The 24274-nt window shown below is 41.6% G+C and overlaps 1 protein-coding gene and 1 non-coding gene across 4 annotated transcripts; one reads left to right on the top strand and one right to left on the bottom strand.

Annotated features, from left to right (window-relative positions):
- Positions 1-547: 547 nt before the first annotated feature.
- Positions 548-24178, bottom strand: ASH2L (ASH2 like, histone lysine methyltransferase complex subunit). 3 transcript variants are annotated; one of them, XM_031440107.2, is made up of 17 exons: positions 23950-24178; positions 23129-23195; positions 22876-23021; positions 19987-20075; positions 19613-19707; positions 16326-16421; positions 15553-15648; positions 14602-14677; positions 13860-13877; positions 12293-12386; positions 11370-11587; positions 7266-7433; positions 6781-6974; positions 3678-3770; positions 2171-2269; positions 1380-1439; positions 548-1265 (listed from the first exon to the last, which is right to left on the bottom strand). In XM_031440107.2, exons 1-17 carry the CDS (start codon positions 24135-24137, stop codon positions 1158-1160), a joined length of 1905 nt encoding a protein of 634 aa, XP_031295967.1. In that variant the 5' UTR covers positions 24138-24178; the 3' UTR covers positions 548-1157. The 3 variants fall into 3 exon arrangements, with proteins under 3 accessions (XP_031295967.1, XP_031295968.1, XP_010979420.1); XM_031440108.2 differs by lacking the exon at positions 23950-24178 and adding an exon at positions 23386-23921; XM_010981118.3 differs by lacking the exon at positions 13860-13877.
- Positions 5747-5819, top strand: TRNAD-AUC (transfer RNA aspartic acid (anticodon AUC)). The gene has a single exon. It is a non-coding gene; the product is annotated as a tRNA-Asp (tRNA).
- Positions 24179-24274: the final 96 nt, after the last annotated feature.

Below are 24274 nucleotides of genomic sequence, written 5' to 3' on the forward strand. Positions count from 1 at the left end.
AAAAAGATCCATTTGTTGAGGGGAGGGTACAGCTCAGTGGTAGAGCTGGTGCTTAGCATACTGGGTTCAACCCCCAGTAACTTCATTAAATAAATAAGCAAATAAACAAAACTAACTACCTTCTTCCCCAAAACAAAAAAACAGTACCCAACAGAGGGGGCCAGGGAAACACTGAGGGATCCCAGGGGAAGGCCCATTCTTACATTCCAGTTTTTAGTCTTCTGAAAACTGCCCTATAATCGTCAGCGACTACAAAGAAAGATATGCATGGCAGGAAGAGAACCTGCACTGACCAACATGCAGGCTCATCGGAAGGAGCTGGAGGGGACCATTAACCCTTTTAAACCCCTGCTCACGGTCCTGAGTCCAGCTTTCCCAGGATGGAGGGGGTGGCTGAGAGTCTGGAGAGAATGAAGCAATGGGTGAGGGGTTGACACAGAAACCTGTCTCTTTCCTCCAACGCTGGCGCCCCTTCCTCAGAATGCCCACCTTTCCGACACGGTCACCACGTGGACCCCAACCTGAAAGGGAAGCAAAGTGCCACACACACCGGAAGACAAGTTTTATTTGGGAGGAGTTTCTAATTGTTAAAGCTGCAAGCGAGTGCCTTTCACAATTACAGTCCTACAGACCTAGCAGTTTCGGGGAGCCCAGTGTGCAAAATCGTATCCCAACATTAATAATAAAAACACACCCACACGAAAGAGCTTTTAGATGGGTCTGGAATGTACAGCCACTGATTTCAGCTGTTCTCGCTTCCTCGGGAACCAGGTGGGACGGAGGCAACGCCCACCGGAGGAAACGTCTCTGTATGAGTTAGCTACTTGGATGAGACTACCCACTCCTTACAAAGCACAGGAAGATAACAGGGCTCGGCTGGTGGGGTACATGGCACAGCCCCGGTTTCACAGGGAGCTCCTGGGGCCCTGGGGTCAGCAGCTGCTGGGATATGGCACACAAAGTAAAAGCCTTCGGTCACAGATGGGAGAGCGTGTCCAAGGGCAGGCGTCACACCTGGCCCCACCATTCATTTGCTACCGCAGAGCCTGTTCCGCGGTAGCTCCGGGAAAATGTTTGCGACAGTTAAAAGAACAAAACCAAACCCCCCTCGTAGTATTCCCCAGAAAGTCCATGTCTGCCAAGAAAAAAGGACGTGGTCAGGGTTCCCACGGGGGACTCCGCCTCCCGTCCACTTCCGTTTCCACGTGATATAAGACATCAGCCAGAGTGTGCTCGACCACCGCGCCCCAGCCCATGTCACTCATCTGCGGGGGGAACAGGGAACGGAGAAACGAGGTGAGATGAGTAAGTGCAGCAAGAAGCAACAGAGACTTGGGGGGGAGGGGTGGTAGCGTGCAGACATGGTCAATGTTACTCACGGGGCGGTAAGTGAGATCCTTTGGCGGGTACTTGAAGCACGGTCCAAAGTTAATGGAGACCTAGGATAAATTCAATCCAGGCAGACACGAAGAAACAGAAGAAGAAAGTAGTGAAAAACTTAAAATGTGACAAGGGAAATTTTTCTCTCTAAATGGAGCTGTGATCTTCAGGGTATAACTGGAAAAAACAACATATATTAATATTGCCAAAAGTGGGCAATACCCTATATCCACCTGGTATCAGGTAAATAAAACAGACCTGTGTTGATTTCTGTTTATAACCTAAGGATTTCTTTGTATCATTTCAGTGGCAGCTACTGACAGCATGGAAGGACATGGAGGTCTCCAGGCACTGCCTTTTCAAATTAAGTTTTTTCTTTAAACTAAGAGGCTCTAATAATATTCCTCTTCATGCTGGATCATATTTTTTAAAAAAGAAAATCAATATAAGTAAGTTACTAATGGTCGGTTAGCATGGCATGTAACATCAAATTGCTTTGTGTCCGTATATACTTTACATCCTTTGCACTGAATAGTAACATTTACCACAGTAACCTCCAAAGGAAAAGTATGTGTTACAATCATTCCATGACCTTTATTTATCCAAGCAAATTCTTGGTGAAGCACCCACGTGTTTCTGGGAAAGACAGTAAAAGCAGGAGCACATTCTCATCTCACTCGCAGGCTTTTCAGATTTCTTTCTGAAAGCTGATCAGTGGCTCTTTCCCCGCAACCATTCCTCTCTCTCCGTCAAGTCCTGCTCATGGGAGGAACAGATGATTAATACGTACCGTGCAGCTCTTGTAGAGCGAGATGGCCGGAAAGTAAACCCCCTCAAAAATATCTTTGTAAGCCACACCTTGATTGACACCGTTTTTATAAAAAATTATCTGAAACAAAAACCACAGTTTGACTTCAGAATTTAGATCAAAAAAGAATGAAGCTGGAGAATCCTTTATCACCAGTCTGGTGACAGGACTGCTAAAGAATTCGAAGAACAGCACACAGCTTGTAACAGGCATGCCTGACATTCATGTAATACCTCGGATTTTTCAGTCTGTCTACGTACTCTATTCCAGTTGGTCCTCAGGAATTTCTGAATTCCTCTGCTACTGATACCAAACGGTTCTACCTTCTATTATTCATTACATTGCATTTATAAAAAGTAATTGGTCCGGGGAGGATATAGCTTAACTGGTAGCGTGCATGCCTAGCATGCACAAGGTCCTGGGTTCAATCCCCGCTACCTCCTCTAAAAATAAATAAGTGAACCTAATACCCACCCCACCCACAAAAAAGAACTGGGGAAAAAAAAAAAAGTAATCGGCCGTTTCCACTGACCCCTTGGAACTAGACTCTTCTGAGCTTATTTATTTATCTGTCCCCCTTCCCTGGCCTCAGGGTCTTACTTCAGCGTTTCTACTTTGAAAATCTTGTAGGACCTCCTGTCAAAGTCTCTGAATTCTCATTTCTTTGTCCTTTCTCTCTTGAAACCATCCTGAACATTCTCCCTTCACCCTACAAATGGACTTCAGAAAAGGCTACTTTTTCTGAAGGAAATTTCTCTGCCTCTTCTCCCAGCAAGCGCTATCTTCTGCCTGGCTGTATTTTCTGGCTGTATCATCCTTAGAGCGATTAACTGTTTCCCTCTACTATTTTTTCCCTAGAAACAACTGGAACCCTGGTTTACTTCTCCCATATCCACTTCTATTACTGTCGCAGGTGGCTTCACAGTTTTCTTATGGAAAAAAATGTTTCCAGCTCAGAGCTGCCTTCCTCCCCGCCTCCGTCTGCTTGTGGCCCCAGTGGCCGGTGCAGAGGTACCAGCCCTTCTTTGATTGTGCTGTGACCTTGGGCAGACATGTTCCCAGCCACCCTGGAGAAAGGACAGAGGGAAAGTTCTCGAAGACACTGAAGGAGCCTTCAAGCTCCTGCCACCCCGGGGTCACCCAGCGAGGCCAAGCCTCTCCTCCTCCAGGGTTCCTCCCTTTGACTTGACTTCTCCTCTGATAAGGAATAAGCATCTCAGACTTGCTTCCTCACCTGCTCACAGACATTCTTATTCGACCACTGTTTTATATCCTTTTCTCTAAGAACCCAGGTCACCCCTCCCCTGGCAGCAGCAGGCACCCCAGAAAGGGCCAAACACAGCAGGCAGGAGAGCGCACTGGCTCTGTGCTGCGTCAGTGGATACCCCTTCGCCCCCCGTGAGCCTCAATGTCCTCTCTTCTATAATAAGGGGGTTGGGCCCCGTCTTCAGAGTCTTCTGATTCTGACATTTTGCTGCCCGTGACTCACCTCGCTATGGGGAGTCTGCTTTAGGCTCTTCTCTGCTTTATCCACAAAGTCTTTTTCCTCAAAATACAAATAACTCTTGAACTTTATCAAAGCCTTGAAAACCAAGAGAGAATGAAAGAAAAGGAACATTAAAGCATTAGCTACATCATCATGAAATTTTTAAAAAAGCCAGATTCACACAAATAGCACTGAGTCCTTATGTTCTGAACAGAAGTTAAAAATCTTTGCAGAATCAGCTTTGTTAGACTGTGAACTATGCGCTTCTTAAAAATTACCAGATGGCACAGGTTTGTTACACATTTTCACAAAAGGCCCTTACTAAGATTTTGAGGGCATTTCCCTCCTAGTTTCGTACCGGTTTCCCCCACAGGTGGTCTTGGGGTCACTCCTTTCTTATTGGTTCCCAACAGTCTAAGTAACTATTCACTCTCAGATAAATATACGGCATTTAAAAAAATGTTTGAATTTCCTTGCACATACGTATATTAAGTATGGTGAGAAAAAGCTCAAACGCTATACGAGAACACTGAATTGAAGAGAATCTCTTCCCCTCTCACCATGTCCCTCAATACTCAGTTTCCTGTAGCCAAACGCAATTGCAGTTCCAGTGTCCTATTATCTTTCTACGAAGTCTAGGCCTATGTTAATATTGTCAAAAAAAACCAATTAAGACCACACCAGGCAAAAACACAAAAAAAAGCAAAAAAGGGCATAGAAATGATAACATACTATATATTGTTTTGCATCTTGCCTTTTTCATTCAATGATATATACTAAGGTCATTTTGTATCAGTTTAGAGGTAGCTTTTGAACAGATCCATAGCATTGTTTTATGGACATATTAGTTGCTCATTTAAATTAAAAACAAATTATTATAAGTAAAAATAAATAATTTTACACTCATACAGTATCCTCAAGGTAACTGCAGACCTCTGTGTATGGTACAACCAGGAATTCATGTGGTTTAAGGTTCTCGGTGGCAGGAGGGGTGATGGCAGTCAACACTGATACCACCAATAATACATCGTGGTCTGACTGCTGATTACCAGAACAAGCTCAGAGAACAGACCCTACCTGACTTAATGACTTACCCTAAAGCTACAGTCATCAGGGCAGTGTGGTGCTGGCGTAAGTAAGCATCAACAAATATGTCAATTGAACAGAGCGCCCAGGACCAGACCTCCACTTACAGTTATTTGATTTTCACAAAATGGTGCTAGAGTAAATGAGTAACCACATGGAAAAAAAATTAACCTTAACCCCTATTCCACATCATACACAAAAGTTAATTCAAGGTGGATCAAAAACTTAAAATGTAAAAGCTAAAACCATGTTTCCCAAGAAGACATGGAAGAGTATCTTTATGACTTGGAGGGAGGCAGAGATTAATTCACAGAAAGCAACAGACTTGTAAAAGAGAAATCTGAGAAGGGGGTATAGCTCAATGGTAGGGTGTGTGCTTAGCATGCATAAGATCCTGGGTTCAACCCCCAGTACCTCCATTAAAATAAGTGAACCTAATTACCTCCCCCCCCAAACAAAAACAAACAAAAAACCAAACATAAAAATCTGAGCTAGATTTCATAAAAATTAAATTCTTCAGTTCACCAGAAGACACCATAAGAAAATGAACAGGCAAATCAGAGTAGGAGAAAAATATTTTTTAAAAAGTCAATTCCAACAAAGGTCTATAATCCAGAATATATGAAGAACAACAACTCATTAAAAATAACAACACAATTTTTTAAAAAGGCAAAATATTTGAATAGAAACTTCACAAAAGACTGATGAGTAGCCAATAACCATATGAAAAACTGCTCAATATCATTAGTCATCAAAGAATGCTAATTTAAACCAAACGAGACACTACTGCACACCCACCAAAAAGGCTAAAATTAAGCTGACAGACAACAAATGCTGGCAAGGACATGGAGCAACCAAAATTGTCATACACTGTTAGTGCGAATAGAGAGTCCGCCAATTTCCTATAAAACTAAATGTACACTGACCCAGCAATTCCACTTCTAGGCAATGACTAAAAATAAATAAAAACAGGGGAGGCTGGGGGAGGGGGTATAGCCCAAGTGGTAGAGCATATGCTTATCAAGCACAAGGTCCTGGGTTTGATCCCCAGTACCTCCTCCAAAAATTAAAATAAATAAAATAAATGAGTAACTCCCCCCTCCATAAAGGTCAAAAAAATAGTCTCAATCACCTTAAAAAAAAAAAAAAGCACATTGACAAAAAGATCTGTACAAGACTATTCATAGCAACTTTATAATAACCCCAAACTTGAAATGGCCCAAGTGTCCATCAATAGGAAAATGGATAAGCACACTGTGGTGACATACAATGGAAACTACCCTGCAGTATAAAAGAACAAACTACAGATTCGTGTAAGAACATGGAAGAATCTCGAAAGCGTTATGCTGAACAATAAAAGCCACGAACAAAAGACTGCACACTGCATGGTTCCATTCATACGAGTTCAAGAACAAGCAAGACTAATGGAATAGAATTATGATGGGGGAAAGAAATTCAAACCAGTGGCTGCCTCACTGAGGGTGGGAGCTGGGAATGACTGGGAAGAGTATGAGCGAACTTCCTGGGATGTAAGATTCTACGTCTCCACAGGGGTTTGGGTCAAATGCCAAACTCAAGTGAGCGTACACTTAAAATGTGTATGTTTCATTTTATGTAAAATTTGTACATTGTATTATGTAAATTTTATATCAAAAGAAAAAAATAAACAAAAGTTCAACTCTATTTAATGATACGGATCCTGAAGCACTTGTGGGGAGTGGGGTGGGGAGGGCTGTACTGACAGCTGCAGCATTCTCCTAAGTGCATTAACAAAGATGGATGGATGAGTGGGTGGGCGGGTGGAGGAATGAACGGGTAACATTAATGGCAGAATCTAGGTGATGGGTATTTGGACACCGACTTTTAACTTCTTTCAACTCTGTTATGTCTCAAAATTTTCATAAAGAAATGTTGGGGAAAGCTGTGAAAGATGAGTCAGCCTCACAAGAGAACACACAGCTGCAGGCACTGGCTGCCACAGGTCTTCAAGCTCAGTCATCTCTGGGGAGGACAGACTCACCTTATCTTTGTAGGTATCAGGCAGTGACTTGGCTGTCTCTGTGTCTTCAGGCAGATTGATATAAAATCCCAAGACGTCTCCCTGCCCATAGCCAGATGAGTAATGTTTGCCGATGGACTGGTGGAACTTGGTTCCCTTTTTGCTTCGCCAAGAATAGCTAAATTTATCATAGCCTAAGGGAGCTTGAAGGTTACCTGTCCCAATAAAAACATACACAGGCAGTCAGGATGCAAGTCACCTCTGGTTCGCTAAAGGAAAAGATCCTACTCTTTCTTTGGTTTGTTTTTACCAATTTTGTAAAAGTGCTAACAAACTACTTCTCACAAGCAAAGAATTATAAAAATATTCCCAGGAATTACAAACCACAAAATTCAATTCAGGAATTGAATTTTATGCCCACAATCCAGTAACCTCAGAAGTTGTGAAGCTTAGCCAGCTGGTTTATACCTCTCTCCCCACTGTCCATTATTATAGCCCCAGCTTACCTAATGGCTGGGACCAACCCAGCCTGGCAGCAGTGTCCGGCGGCATCTCATCCACAGTGATTTCAAAGTACCAGGCACCTTTCCGAACCCCGTGAGAAGCCCGAACCATAGAGTAGCCCTTCTCTCCAACCACAGTCAGCCGGTCATCAGAGATCTTTAACTGGGGAGCTGCAGTGATGGGGATTAAAACAAAGGCCTGAAACTTCTCTGAATACTTGGAGACAACTGCCACAGAAAGACGAGTCTCCTGCCTGCCACTAAAACTAAATAAAAAGTTGGTATATCAGGTGAGGAATTTGAAATATTCACTCAGGAGTTGAAAAGTCTCAACATAAGATATAAACGGAGAAGGAAAGAGGGGAAAAAAAGGAAGAATGCCATCAGGTAATCAGTTTTTATTAAATGTGATTATTTAAGATGGAAGGTTAAAATTAATTATTCTATTGATTCCCTAAAATATAACTAACTGATTGTAAAGGTTTGGATCCTGATGTGAATTCAACCATCCTTTAGAAGACTTAACTTTATATCCGAAACAATTTCAGACTTTCAAAAATAGTACAGAGTTCTCATGTCTTTCACGAGCTTCCCCAAATATTAACACCATTTATGACCATAATACAGTTATCAAAACCAGAAAATTAACATTGACACAATACTATAAAACTAATCTAGCCAGAAAGGGAAAGAAAAATACCATACGACATCACTTATATGTGGTATCTAAAAAAAAAGACAAACGAGCTTATTTGCAAAACAGAAGCAGACTCTCAGACATAGAGATCTTGTGATTACCAGGGGCCAGGGGTGAGAGGGGATAAACTGGGAGTTAGAGACTTGAAGATACTAACTGATACATATATATAGAATAGATAAACAAGTTCATGCTGTATAATGCAGGGAACTATATTCAATATCTTGTAGTAATTTATGGTGAAAAAGAACATGAAAATGAATATATGTACGTTTATATATGACTGAAGCATTATACTGTACACCAGAAATTGACACAACATTGTAAACTGACTACACTTCAATAAAACATACACACATACACATACAAAAACCCAGCTAGTCTACAGGTCACCTTCAAGTTAAGCCAATTACCTAAATAATATCCTTTGTCTGTTCCAGGATCTAATCCAAGATCCCTGTTTCATCTACCTGCCATGTCTCCTCAGGTCTTTCACGACCGTGACATTTTAAAGGGTGCTGGTCACTCGGTTTGCAGAATGTCCCTCGAGTAGGTTTACCTGGTGCTTCCTCCTGTTTGAGTCACACATATATCCTTGCTCACCTTTCTGGTCCAGCAATCCCACTTCTAGAGTTCTACCTTGAAAATATACCACCAACGATACAAAAACACACATGCCTACAGTCATTCACTGCCTTTGTTTGTGAATGCAAAATCCTAGAAACGCTCTAAATGCCCATATACAGAGTGGTTGAATAAACCATGTATGTTCACAAAACGGTGCATCATGAAGCTAAAAAAAAAGAAGAAAATGAGGACGATCTCTGAACCAGCATGGAGTAACCGTACGAAGCACAATGCAAGATAATCTACAGTGGGCTGCCCGTCAGGTATGAAAAAAGGAGATAAAAGGAAATACACATGTATCTGCTCACTTGTGCAGGAAGAGACACAGCAAGGATAAAATAGAAACTAAAGAGACTGGTTACATGTAAGGGGTGAGTGGGAAAGGAATGTGGTGGGAGAAAAAGAGGAAACGAGAACGGGGTAGCAGGGATGAGGAAGGAGCAACACTCTGTGTAAACCTTTTTGAACAACAGTAACTCTCAGAACCCCAGTGATGCTGCACATGCCCTTCAAAGACACTCCTGACACACAGATACACCCCCAAAATGTCAGAGAACCCCAAATGGCATGAACACTAACAAATGAACCTGCTGGACTGCAAGTGGAAAACATAATGAAACAGAACCACACTGATAGAGGTGGGGAAGATAGGAACCAAACTAAGTGTCCCGCTGGGACACCGCAAGCCTAGGACAGAAGGAGCTGCACATACATGCCGGGATCCAGTTAGTGCATGTTTCCTGCAGTGGTTAGCAATTCTCAAACTACCTCAAGCTTTGGATTAAACAGAATGTGACTTGTACATCTTTAAACAAAATGTGTATTAAAAAAATGTGTATTATTGAATCTGTTAGAAATGAACAAGTAAGAAAATATATCGTAGATAATTAAGAGTCAGGTTTCTTTCTCACTGCTAGAGAAGGAAGTTACAAATACGGAAAGGTGGAAGGCTGGAACAACTCTATGGTATTTAATTAAAATTCGAGGCATCAGTGTAAACCCAGTATAGGCCTGTGTGAATGTGTCAGTTAACCATGTACATACATCTCCCACCTCGGTCCACTGAGGGAGGCGCCTAGAAGCAACACCCTGTAACAGTGAGCATACCAAACAAACACTTATATCTTCACTTCTAAATACCATTCTCCAAACAAAGGAACCAGGGCTCCTTGGAGAAGTAGCTGATGCTTGGACTGCAGACTGGAAAATATGAAATGAGCCAAAAACATCTTGTGACACCAGAAAGTTAAGGAAAAAAAAGAGATAGGGCTTATCAAAAGGACAAAAGATTCCATTTGCAACAATGCAGATGGACCTGGAGGGCATTCTGCTTAGTAAAACGTCAGTCAGGGAGACACATACTCTATTATTACTTACATGTGGATTCTAAAAAAAAAAAAAAAAAAAATCAAATGAACGTATATAACAAAACAGAAAGAGACACAGATATAGAGAACAGACTAGTGGTCACCCGTGGGGAGAGAGGGAGGGGCAAAAGAGAAGGAGGTGATTAAGAGGTACAAACTACATACAGATGCATGATATAAACTATAAGGATATATTTATTATACAGCACTAGGAAATATAACCATTATTTTGTAGTAACTATAAAAATACCGAATCACTATGTTGTACACCTGAAAATAATATTCTAAGTCAACTATACTTCAATAAAAGAAAACTTAAAAACAACAACAACAACAACAAAAAAAAAACAAAGAAAACATAAAAACCAACCTAAAGAAGCTCCTAATGGTCAAAGCTGGAATAATTTGAGCAACAAAATAAAATGCCCTCTACAAAATTAAATACCTAAGTCCACACTGAGAAATAATTAATAATACACGGAGAAAGGAAGTTAGTGGGCAAAACTTTACAAACAGGATACTTGCACAGCCTCAAAGTATCTTTCCCTAAGATGTTTACTAACAGCAGAGGGAAAGATGGCAGAGAGCCAGCAGAACCCACCTTCACCAAGGGATCACGTCAACAGAACCAACGAGACACACTGACATCACCCGCCCCATGAGATGACGCAAAGGGAAGGACTCCTGTCTGCAGGGTTCTCCCAAAATATGTGCAAAATCAGTCTAAGCATGTGAAAAAGTTAAACAGACCCTCAGAGGAATATTCAACAAAATAACTGAATAATACTGCAAGAGGCGAAGGAGAAATAACTGAATGCAACGTGAGATCCTAGAAAAGAGGCATGAGGGGAAAAACTGGTGAAATTTAAATAAAGCCTTTCGTTTCATTAATAGCATTTACCAATGTTAATTTTCTGGTTTTGGTAATTGTTCTATGGTTGTGTAAGATCTTGCCATTAGGAGGAGCTTGATGAAGGATGTATGGAAATTCTATTATTTCTGCAACTTAGTGGGGAGGGTATAGCTCAAAGTGGTAGAGCGCATGCTTAGCATGCACAAGGTCCTGGGTTCAATCCCCAGTACCTCCTCTGAAAAAAAAAGTAAATAAATAAATAAACCTAATTACCTCTCCTCCCCCCCACAAAACAAACAAACAAAAGTATTATTTTTGCAACTTGACTGTAAGTTTAAAATTCATTCAAACTAGAAAGTTTAAAAAAAAAAGTTATACTATATATAAATAGCTAGAGGTTGTAAGAAGAGACAAAGAAGGACATTATTTCCTACACAATCTGGCTGAGTCCAGGTAGAGACGGGGGTGAGGGAAGGGTAACAGACTGACTCAGGCTGGACAGGGCTAATGACAACAGTTGTAAGTAACACTGGGTCCCTCCTGAACATGAATAGGTTGCCCACCTCGATCATGCAGGGCTAACAAGACCCGTTCATACAAGCAGGCTCTGTAGAGGTCTCCGGGGATCGGTTTTCCCGCCCAGCAGTCCAGCTCGAGCTTCTCGGGGTCGGGAGCGTGGGGATCGGGCTCAGCTAGAATATACCGATAGCCATCTTTGTTAAACGGGTGCTCCAAGGGATAGCCGTGAGGGGGAAGGCGCTGAGCAGAAAACAAAGGGTCACTGCAGAAAGGAAAAAATAAAATCAAGAAACTAAAACCCCCTCTAGCTCAAGTGCCTTCAATTCTGTAAGAAAGGCCTCTGATCAATTAGGTTTCAGCTGGAATATAGGCAACTTCAAATGCTTTTCATTGTATTCAAATAGCTCACCCTGCTCTCTGCAGGCAAAACAGGGACATGAAAATTATTTATCTGTACAGATATCTACGAAAGAGAACCAGTCCATCAGAGGGGAGAAAGGAGAAGAGAAACCAAGGCAGTTTCCTTTAGCATATTTATTATGATAAACTAATGAACAGAACCTTCCTCCCTGTCGCCAGTCTGAGAAAGAAATGACCTGGACTTCACGACCTCAGTACTGAACTAGGTGAAGGTAGAGTCCCCAGAGGGAAGAGGCAGGAAGCTCAGTGACAGAGCTAACACTCCGTACAGGTTTCACTCCCTCCGGCAAACCTATCCTTTCTCAAGATGCCTTAACCAAACTGTGCTCCCAGGTAAACCACCACAGGGTGCTGCCCCAGGGCCGTTTTAAGTAGCAAACAAGTTCCTAAAACAAGATACCTAGCCTGGGGTTATTCTATCCCTCAAAGGGCTTAGGACTGGAGAATAATAAAAAGGGTAGTACCCTCAGACACCCGAGCTCTCCCCCTTGGCCAGCCGCAGAGAACACTCTAATGGTGGTGGTGGTGGTGGGGTGGTTCTGCCTACCTCCGGGCCTTCTTGGTGGTCCCCGTGGTCCCTCCATCCTGCTGTTTGCGCTTAGCTCCTCTTCCTTTTCCACTGCTTCCTGCTGCAATCCCCCCTGTGAAGAGAAGGCAGATCACTTTCCATGAACTGCGACTGACACTGACATTCCACAGGGACTAACACTTGCAGCGTGCATTTGTGTAACACTACAGGAGGACTGCCTTCCCGAAAGCATCCTGGATTTCACCCTGGTTCGGACTGAGTCTGCTGAGTGGCTCACAGCCCAGGACACTGGGTTAGGGCAGTAAGTCAAATGGACCTGGCACTAACAATACCTGCGCTGCCTTTCCAACCTTCTTTTCTCATTGAACTGCAACTTTCTAGGACACTTTCTGAGCTGTGACACAAATGCATTTTCACTCATTCAGATTCCAAACACCCACCGCTAAAAGCTATTGCACTACTGCGTGGATCGAGTTTATTTTTCCACCCAAATCAATACAAACATCCATAAAGAATACCCTCACTATAAGTAAATGTTCGCTCGCTTGAACTACACACAGTATATTCTGTAAACATCATAAAGGCACGACATGGCTAAAGCACTTAACTCGAATATCCAACAAGACAAAAGTACACTAAGCATGGAAAACAAAAACAGAAGAACTAAAAAGGTGTTTCTCTCCAGTGCTGCTAGGTAGGCACCCACTGTGGTCGTGCATAACACGAGCAGGAAAGGCGGCTTTCAATTTAGTAGGCAATTTTTACAATTATTAAGATTGTGCCAAATGCATCAAATTCAGGTTAGACTGACCTGGCTTGTGGAATGAAGAGCAAATATCAATAGAGAATTTACAAATTGTATACAAAAAATACATACATATACGTATTGAGCTATATAAGGCCACAAGGAATACTACCTTGTGTATTTCTGAATTAAGTACTTTTAAATTTTTGTCCAGTTCTGTCTTTCCTTTCAATTAGTTTGTTTTTCCATCTTCCAGAAAACATCCCTGAACTGTAGGAAAACACCTTTATGTAAACAACTGCATCTTAATTCGAGACAAGCTTGAAAATTACCAGCAGTTCTGCTGCAATAAAGAGGATGAAGACGTTGAGGGCAGGTCATATTCTGCTTAGACAGGACCAGACTGATGCAGAACTTCCTTCTATGAACACACTGGGTGTCATTTCTACTCCTCATGAAAGATTTAATGTTAAACTGTTGCAAACCTGTTGCAACATCAATGTTGCTAGTTTGAGTTACCTTAGTCAAAAAACTATTTAAGTTTTTATCGGTATTTGCATTTCAATTATTTTAAGAAAGTTTTAGGTCCATCTTGAACAAAACAAGCAATGCTGAGGGGACTGCTGGCCGTGTCAGGCAGAATATGACAACGTACAAGCTTTTAATTACTAACATTAAACCGGAACTACTGTTTCATAGTAAGTGCTATGGCCACCACTGTCACAATGCTTTAAAATTTTAACTTAGTTTTAGCTTCTACCACAACTCAGCAAAAAGCATTTTCCAAACCACAAAATACTTAAGTCTGAGAGGCTGAAAGAAGACAGAGGAGGAATTCACCTCCAAAAGAGGCTCCACCTGTAAGAACAGAAGTGGCACCATGTATTTGTCAAATTTTAACAATTAAAAGGGGGAAATAGGGTAAAAAGATGAACAATACATTTAGTTATCTCCAACCCATCTTAGAATATTAATAACAGTGGAAATGATTACATATTTAAGGTGCTACCACTCCAAAAGACAAGTTAATGACACCACGTGTCAGACGTGTAGCTAGCTACCGCCCCGCTCTCCCCACTCTTGTTAGGAAACCATTAGTAAGAAAGGACATTCCTGCCGCTGGACAGGTTAGGTAGAAAGACGTGCTACAGTGGGTGGTCAACACAGAAATGCTGTCATGTGAATCAGCTGAAAGACTCAGGGCAAGAAAAATTAGAAGATGGGCACAGGAAGTTTGTTAAATAACAGCTGAATTAAGGAAAAAGAATGGAGAGCAAATCTATCTAAACTGAGTGTTAGTTATGAGGATACAGATAGGGAGTCTAACATAAACACAGTAAATCTGACCTTAGGATTGTACCTTTTATGCTAAATCTGTTTCACTTAAGACCAAAGTATGGTGTCAAGTGACAAAAAGTCCGCCTCTACTACCATCTGTCAAATCCTTGGCTAGCTCCTAAAAATTGAGATTTGGACTTTAAAGCATCTTAGGAAATACCCGGTTAAGAGTCAACCCAATTCTAGGCACACGTGGATTCAACAGCTTACAAATATTTCGTCAAGAAGACATTTACATGCTTACCATTTAGATTCCCACTGGTAGACACGGCACTGCTTTGTTTTTGGTTGTCATAAGCAGGACCAATGTTACTAAGATCCTGGGGGGAAAAATGTTCAATTATAAAGGGAGGCTATATCATCAAACCAACCTAGCAATGCTCAAAAAAACCAGGAGAAATTCTAAAACAATGACAATCCTAGAGTCTGAAACTTGCAGGGGTCCCAAATTTAGATGCTTCAGGCATGAGCAAGTAACACGTGTGAGGCAGCCAAGGGTAAGGAGCTAAGTGGTTTCAGAATGAGGACGAATGGTAACCAACCAGGGTGTGGGGGGTGGAAGGGCAATGGTGACCAGACCGGACCAGAGTGCCTAAGGCCCGCTGACTCAGCGCTCCCTGTGGGAGTCCAGGCCCAGTGTGGCCAGAGCTTCTCATTTTACAAGAAGACAGACAGAAACCTGAATTTTCACTGCTGGCAAAGCAAACATTTTAAAGGCAGAGCTAAAAGACTTGACCTCCTGAGATGCTAAATGTGACCCTTGTCACTGAACCAAGACTGGAAATCTTTTTCCTCATGCTATGCTGGACACACAACACAAATTCTTCACGACACATTTTTCTTCACACTAAATGTTTTTAGAGCAAAATTTGAGATGGAAAGAAAATTAGAAATAACTTGGAATGGCGTATTTGGGTTACAAGTGAGGAAACTGAAGTTAAGAAAGATAAAACTGGTATGTATCAAGTCCTAACACTTTAGGGAAGAGCCAGACCCAAAACACTGGTCTCCCCCGTTTACGGTGAGGGTCCTTTTCTTTCCACAGGTAGTGAGAACCACTTATTTGGAGCCCACCAGGTTACGGGCATGAATGGCAGTATGTTGTAAGTGGCAAATACACAAATGTAATCAGAGCCCGATTCTCTGTCCCCGTGGCTTAAAAATCAAAAGGGGAATATGAAGCATATTACTGTACCTGATCTAGGAGGCCAAATTTGGGGTAATCTTCCTCTGGGTCCTTACTTCCGGGATCAGGATGTTCCTTTACTAAGAACACATCTCTTTCTTTACTCTAAAAGGAAATAGTATTTTAATATTTTAGTATGACTGGAAATTTTATACTTAAAAGAAGTACTGAACAGATGATCGACCACTGACTCCAATTCCTAGGTGTAATCTCTAAAAATATATATACATACACATATATATAGTTTTTCCCTCTGATTAGAAAATACACAACCAAAGAATTCAAATAGAGAAACTTCAAAATTATTCAAAATTAATACATGACATTAAAAAATTCAAATAGAGAAAACGAGAGCCACCATCCTTCCTAACCCTCATCCCTCCCTCCACCTCAGAGGTAAGTACCGTCAACAGCTGGCGCTGACCTTCCCCCGAGTGCTCTAATTCTAAGGACAACAATGTTTAGAACAGTGCTATTGGCTTTTTTTAAATCAAAGAAAACTGTCTCCAATTTCAATATAAAATTATTCTTTCAAAAGTGCACTGGACAAAGGTTTCAGTGTCGTGCGTAAAACTACCACGTCTTTACTTCAGACACCACGTGCAACTTACTGATGCTGTGTGAAAACTATTAAAGTTTACAATTACTCTTCAAGATTTAATACTAAGTTGTTCTCATTTTCTTAGTCATCATATTCTTTCAGTAAAATAAAAAAAAAAAAATTCTTACAAAAGAACACGGATTTTCTAAATGTCGAGTCTCGTCAGTTTTAGTGTACTCACCATCGTTTTAACAATGTTGTTTGGCCAAGTCATTTTCCCAGGTCTCTGTCTGGTTGTCATGCACTCCCAGTATTTATCAATAAATGGTATGATATCCTAGTTTTTAAAACAAAATATTAAGACCTTTATAGCTGCTTTCAAAATTAAGCTCACACACACAAAAACCTGCAGCATGTTCAAAGACTTCATCAGAATCAAAAGACAAATCCATGTTTAGTTTTTTAATAACTCAATACAAAACTGCATGCAAACATATAGGTTGTGGGGAATTTCAAACAAGTATATACAGATCTTAGCCGCAGGGCTTATGATCCAGTAGGAAGGAAACGATCCACCCTATTCTCTCGGTTGCCATCTGGAAGATGACTCCCCCGCGCTCTCTCCTGAGCTCCTTCCTGTTCCTCCCTACTTGAGACATCTCCATGTGGGCATCCCGCAGGCACCTCGGACTTTTTGTGACTAACACTGAACTCTGTATCTCACCCCACAAATCTCTGCAGATTTCTGTTCTTGCTCTTAATACTCAGTCACCTGTCACCCAGAATCACACGCCTGACATAACCGAGTCATCCTAGTTCTCTCGTACAACCTCCATATCCAAACAGTCACCAAATGAATTTTAAAATTTCAGAAATTTCCTACCAGTCAGGCATCCTTTCCATCCCCACTGCTATGACTGTGGTCCTCAGTCAGTTCCTGCTTACTTGACTGAAACAATGTCTGAGCTTGGTCTTCTGGCACCAGCTTCCCCCACCCGAGACCATCTTCCACACTCCAGCAGAGTTAGTCCATCACTAACGTCTTCAACCAGTTAGTTCCATGAAAACCAAATTTTTACTAAAAGGAACCAGGGTTGAATCAGGAAAAGCACAAGGGAAGACTGGAATATCTTGCTGTTCCAGGAAAAAAGGAAGAGTTCAAAAACTGATAGGGACCCACCAAAAAGTGCAGGTATCTGCCTGGATGGGGCTACACTGGTCACATCTGAGCAGTAATCCAGAAATCTCACAGTGGACTATAAAAATCTGCAAATCCACAATGATTAAAAAAAAATTTTTTTTAAATGGAATCTTCTTTATTGAAGAAGTTTAACCAGTAACTGTATTCTGTTTTACAGCAACCACTTCACTAACTGATTCAGGCTAGATGGTTGCTACAACCACTGCTTAAAAGGGTTAGGAGACCAAGACATTCACACAAACTTGATGTATCACCCCATGAATTACTTAATAATTACAAAGAATAAGGGTCTCTTTACAATGGAGAAATCAAGTAGTCTAATTTAGGATCTCTAATAAACTCTTTACCTAAATAGTCAAATTTAGGATCACTAAGAATAAAACAAAGCACTATTTTACGCCTCCTGATGTGAAAAAGAGAAAAACTCATACTACCTACACAACAGCCTTCCCAAAAACAGGTAACCTGAACCTAATCATAAGGAAACCACTGGATAAATGCAAATTGAGAAACATCCTGGCAAATTATCTGGGCTCTTCAAAATTCCAAATGTCACAGCAGACCAAAAAAATGAAGTAAAATAAACTAAGGAACTGTTCTAGAGATAAAAGACATTACAACTAAATTTAATGTGTGATCCTTGATTGAATGCTGGATGGAGGGATATTATTAAGGTAATAAAAATACTGTGAAAATATACACCATATACATAAAAATATAAACTGTGTATGTTAAGATAGTTGTATTGCATCAACATTAAATTTTTTGAGTATGACCACTGTATTGTGGTTATGAGAGAATATTGGGTAACATATTATAGTATCTGCGATTTAGTCTCATATAAATTTAGGGAGAAAATACAGATATGAAGAGATAAAACAAGCACAGCACAATATTAACAACTGGCAAATCTAGGGAAAAAATAAGCAGATTTTCATTGTAGTATTTGAATTTTTCTGTGCATTTGAAAAATCCAAAATAATAATTTGGGAAAAAAGACTTAAGGGGGAAAAACAAAATCTTATCATGGCACACCTCTTTTTAAATGCATTCCATTCAATGCAGGAAAAAAGGTGGGATGAGGGAAGGGGACCCTCTGTTGACTCCTCTGGCTTATAGGGTTAAGTCCTAACCTCTCTGTTTAGTAAAAAAGACACAGAATCTGATACTGAAATATTGGTCTCACTAACACCCTATATCAGTGTCTTTCAAACTGTAGGTTGCAGTCAATTAGTAGGTTATAAAATCAATTTTGCAGGTCAAAACTAGCAGTGACTAGAACGGAAAATATCAGAGTGCAGAAGGAAAAGATCAGAGTAAGCCCAGTGGGTGAAACTTTTATTTCAGTTTTAAATGAGAGTGGGCAGAGATCCATGTATACTGGGTCACTGTAAGCTTCATCATTCTGAAATTTACTTAACTGTCGTATTTTTACCATGAATCACAGTAGAAAAGACTCATGGATGGACTAATCATCTAATTCTGAGTCCTGACTTTAGTCATGTGGTTTTTCAGTTTAACAGTAAAGGATAATACTTTTTAATAAAAGGCATGCATAAATTGACCATTTCCCCTGACAAAATCTGATAAGCATCTATAAATACAGCTCGAACTAAGCTAAGAAGGTTCACCTCAAGATCCGATTTAAAAAAAAAAAAATTTTTCCCAAGGGGGAGGTAATTAGATTTATTTATTTGGTTTTTTATTTAGGTTTATTTATTAGGTTTATTATTTGATTTTTTCAATGGAGGTACTGGGGATTGAATCCAGGACCTCGTGCATACTAAGCATGCGCTCTACCACTGAGCTATCCCCTCTCCCGCAAGATCTGATTATTAATTATGGGACGGTTGTTTGCATTTATAAAGCCAATCAAAACTATTTAAGGATCCATCCACTAATAGTTAAGCCAAGTGACATAATGTGCACATACCAGCAAGTTAGTAAATAACATGGAATGAGAACAAAGTAACCATTGAGTCTACAGTCATAGATTCGTAAAAACTGAGGGGTTTAGAAACTTATTGTTCAAGAGTGTATAGTTGACCGTTGAACAACCCTGGGGTTAGGGGCACCAACTGTCCATCCACACAGTCAAAAATCCTTATACAGCTTTACAGTCGGCCCTCTGTATACATGGTTTCTCACCCAAGGGTTCAACCAACCTCAGACTGTGTAATATTGTAGTACGTATTTAGTGAAAAAGAAATCCACATATCATAAGTGGACCAGCGCAGTTCAAACCCCTGTTGTTCAAGGGTCCCCTGTATTTAGAAGTGCCTTCTAATTCTTTTGCATAATCGCAATGACAATAATGCTACCTCTACCTTATCTTTGGAGAACATGGTTTTTGGATGTTCGTCCTGTGTTCGGGACTGCCACGTCAGGTTGGCCAACGCGCTAAGGCACATTTCCTTCAAGTCTATCAAAAACAAAAAGGAAGAAAAAGTCACCCAGAGTAGTATATTCCTATTACCAGAAGAATATTCAGCTCAATGGTCCGCAGATTAACAACGATAGCAGAAAAGAGTACAGTTATCATCTGATCTGAAATGGACAGCAGCAATTAACTCAGCGCTAAGCCCCACGGGAACTTCCGCCAGCTACCGGGCAAAGGTTTCCTCACTGGGCTAAGCCCGAGTCCCTCTTCCTTCCCAGAGAACCAGAGGGAAATCTGCAGGGCTCCAGAGTTTGTCCTTACTTGCTTGCTTCCGGAGGAAGTAGGTGTTCCCACTGTGATGGCACACATTGCAGTGGAAACTGTAGTTGGTCATGAAAGGCAGACAGGACCTGCGGAACAGCCAAATCGTGCAATTTAGTGAACTTCCTAACACACGGTTCTGAGAAGTACACCAACAGGCATCCTCTCCCTCAGTGACAGGTAGATAATGATGGGATCAATATACCCTTAAAACTTGAAAAGGTCACCGGAACCAAAATAGGGCTCATATTTTCACAAATACCTGGATTTTCTGTTACAAAAATTTACTAAGACATTATCCACCATAGTGGATAATTCAGCACTGGAAGGTTCTGACTAGAACTTGGCTCGGCCTAGTTTATCATAGTTTTTGGGCACCTAAAAAGAGTATGCCAGGCCAGCTGTGGAAGAAGACAAACCAATCTCTTTAAATATCTTTATATCTAAACATTTGTACTTAAGTTATATGTAAGTATCTTTATTTTAAAGTGCCACTAACATGGTTAGAAAGGGCAGACAGACATATAAAAAGATAAATTTTAAAACACAAATACTTGGGGGGAGGGTACAGCTCAAGTGGTAGAGCACATGTTTAGCAGGCACAAGGTCCTCGGTTCAATCCCCAGTACCTCCTCTAAAAATAAATGAATAAACCTAATTATCTGTCCCCTAAAAAAAATAAATAAATAAAACACAAATACTTATTCAAGAAGACAATACAGGAATCACAAAACATTACTTGCCCCACTACCAAATAAATCCTATAGGCAGAGAATAATTAGTCTACAAGCGTTTAAAGGACCCAAGCAGTAACTTCAGATTTAAGAGTTAGGGAGAATTCTGAGGACGCAAGTTATGAACTGGACTTGGAAAGATGAGTCGGTTTTCTTTCTACAGGTGAACTATTTTGTGTACAGATGACAAAGCACAAATGAGGAGGCAAAGGGGGAAACTGGTGTAAACAAACGTGTCCAGGAGAGGAGACCTGTCAGGGATACGGTTAAAAAAAAATATATATGGCTTGAAAGGCAGGAAGTTCAAGGAAGCCTTACATGCCAGGTGAGGTGCATTTTCTCTGTGGGTAGGAGGAACTTGATGAGGGGAAGCAACAAGGTGAAAATGGTTAAGTTTAGCGACAGGATGGGTCTGAAGGGAGGAAGAGATCAGGAAATGGGCATGTTTACAAGAAGCTCTGTAGCAGTTCCAGAAGAAGGTTTAAAAAAAAAAAAAAGGCCTTACTAGAGTGAAATAATAAAAACAGAAAGGTCAGGCAAGTGTACAGAAGAAAAAAAATTGGTTAAGCATGGTGGCTGATTCCATAGGGGTGGGTAGGACAGTGTGGTGACTGCCCTGGATGACTGAGAAAGAGATCTTAGTCTCAAAAAAGAGACAGTAACAGAAAAATAAAAGACCAGTTTAAGTTGGAAGAGAAGACATCAAAATAAAGGCAGGTTTATCTTGGACTCTGCTGTAACTAGTTTAAGGTATCCTTAAAGAGAAGGTTCCCAAGTGTGTGTCTACTGCCACCACTCAAGGAACAAAGAAGCATCCTTATGAATGTTAAGATGAAGTTCTCTTACCTTTATCTCTCTCTAGAACCCCTGAGATAGCCCACTGAGATAAGCTCACTTACAGAAGGCAAAGTCTCATACTAGAGTTATGCAGTTAATTCTGGAACTCAAACACGTTAGAGCAGCCTTTCTCATACCCTGCTGGCTCACGCACTGCCTCCATCAGCTGTAAAAGATCATCTGTCCCACCTGCTGGGTTTTAGGTATAACTTCTCAGATTCAGGTACAAACTGGTCTCTACCAAAATTCTGAACCGTGGTTTGATCCTTCCCTGGGTTGCTCCAAGTTTCTGTCTCTAGTAAATTTTCTTTCCTAGGCTCTCTTTATCCAAACAAATTCTCCCTGGCCAAAGTGGCCCAACTGTAGGTCTTTTCTACCTGACCAGCCTTGCTTAGCATGCACACTTTCCCTATAGGTCTTTCTACCAAGATCACAATTCTTTCTTCCTGATCCTTCAGTGTTTTTCTTTCTTTTTTAAACATTCTATCCTTAGTCACCAGTAACATGTTAATTAGGCTATTAGCATTTCTTTAACTTTTTAACTAGACTGCATACAACAAATTATAAAGTAAGGAATTTCTTCAAAAACCCACCCAAGAAGGATAAATTTCAGAATAATGCAGCCCTATTTTGAGATAGTCTTATCTAGATTTATTCATATAATATGGACCATAAAGAGCACCACAGAGAGCCAGCAGTACAGCTGCTTCCATAGACAGTGAGTCAGTCTTGCTAGCTGTTGACCAAATCCCTAGAATGAGGAAAGGAGCCTCTCATTCACAATCATTCATAAAATGACTTTAATTCACTAGAAGAGGTAAATGATTGGAAATTGGTTTTGCAAAGAATTCAGGACACCTAAAGGGAGTGGGTTAGAAACCAAAAGGAAAAAAGGATGGCTCAGGCACGAAGAGGCACAGGCCACCTCAAATTTTTGACATCAGGCTTTGTGTACCATAGACATCAACCCTTTCCCCAAAATCCGTAACACGAAATACAAGGTTTAAATGATATTGTTCCACATTTGTTTACATCACGCTTTGTATTTGCATGCTTTTGTCTCTCTTCTAGACCCTAAGTGGAAAAACAGGGATAATGCCTATCACTGTACCTATTAGGACTGTGCCTTCAGTAGGCAGAAAACACGCTCCTGTGTTCAAACAATTCCTGATCCGAATCCTACTACTCACTAAACAGGAACTAGGAGACACAGGAAATACTATGCACTTACATTTGCCTACAAACCATTCAACTATTGAACATGTTGAGATCTAGTATTTTACAAGGCGATCTTACAAAGGCTACAAAAAATACTCACGAGGTATCTATGCCAAAGGTGTCCGCTGTGAACCACTTGGTACATATCCCACACTGCAGCTCCACCTCTCCCAGCTGTCGGCCATTCTCTTCATCCACGGAGCCCGCCTGAGTATCCATCACCTCTGAGGTATCCCCAGCACCTTCCTGTGTCCGCAGAGCCATGAGAGAATCAAGTTAATTGACCTGACTGTATTTCTGATTCATTTAAAAACTCCATTCTGCTTTACAAACATCCAAAAAGAAATACTTACTAATGTATCTTTCCCATTAGAGGATTCTGTCTCCAAGCCACCACTTACATCAACCGAGTTCGCATCGCTAGGAGATAAGGAAAGGACTCAAGTAAGAATTTTCAAGGGGAGAGGGTATGTTCAAGTGGTAGAGTGCATGCGTATCATGCACGAGGTCCTGGGTTTAGAATTCCCGGTACCTCCTCTAAAAGTAAATAAATAAGCCTAATTACCCCCCACCGAAAAAAAAAAAAAAAGAATTTTCAGGAGAAACAAACCTGAACAGATGATGCTCAAAGTACAGCTGAACCTCACACTCCTACAGCTTTTTCAGCCAAGCTTGTTCTCAGACTGGATGCCCAGGGTTAGGAAGAATGTGGCCAAGGCAGACACAGGCCCACGGGGTAAAGGAAAACTAACAGGCCCTTACAGGCCGGTCTACACGGGACAGAACTGGTCCTGGGGTAGCTTGGTAGAGATGCAGCTCTTCTCTGTTTTCAGAGGGATCATTACCTCCTCCAGACTGGAAATGCAAAGTGGTTTCCTCTCTGGGATTTTTGAAGGGTTCCAGCTAGAAGAGTGACCTACCAGCCCCGCGCCGGGATAAAAGCCAGGAGGTAGGATGAGAAACTTGGCGAGAAAGGTGCAGAAAGGAGGGTAGTCTGAGATACACTGCGGAGGGGATGGGCCAAGCGGCGGGCGGGACTAAGTCTCCGAGGGGGCAGGGCGAGCCGTTGGCCCCAAGGCCGACGTTCGGAAGGGGCGGGCAGCAGGGCTCCCGGGATTCCAAGAGGGGGCGGGCCTCCCTCTCCGTGTCCTCCTAGGGCTGCAGGACGTCTCACCCGCTTTCGGCCTCTCCGGAGCCGGGCTCGGCGGCTGGAGCAGCGGACGTCCCCTCTCCGGCCGGAGCGGCTACTACCGCTACTACCGGCTTCGTCTCCCCTTCTTCCGCCGGTGTTGCATTTGCAGCCGCTGTCGGGCCGGGTCCTGCACCCACTCCAGGTCCGGGACCGGTTCCCGCCGCCGCCATCACTGTCGTCTCCCAGACTTCTCGCGAGAATACTAGCTCCGTCTCGCATACGTTCTGACTGGCCCTCTAACCTTCAAATAGTAAAGGCTCTTGGTGGGTCCACTGCCTGCGTAGGGAAGGCGCTCTCCAAGCCCGCT

Source organism: Camelus dromedarius, chromosome 22, assembly GCF_036321535.1.
Source record: "Camelus dromedarius isolate mCamDro1 chromosome 22, mCamDro1.pat, whole genome shotgun sequence".
NCBI lineage: Eukaryota > Metazoa > Chordata > Mammalia > Artiodactyla > Camelidae > Camelus > Camelus dromedarius.

What these genes read in the sequence shown, in the direction of transcription:
- ASH2L (XM_031440107.2), bottom strand. Translation starts at nt 24,137, where the DNA reads ATGGCGGCGGCGGGAACCGGTCCCGGACCTGGAGTGGGTGCAGGACCC. An exon ending in ACCTTTGGCATAGATACCTC is followed by an intron (nt 20,076 to 22,875) that starts GTGAGTATTTTT and finishes GCTGTTCCGCAG; the next exon opens with GTCCTGTCTGCCTTTCATGA. An exon ending in CTTCCTCCGGAAGCAAGCAA is followed by an intron (nt 19,708 to 19,986) that starts GTAAGGACAAAC and finishes TGTTTTTGATAG; the next exon opens with ACTTGAAGGAAATGTGCCTT.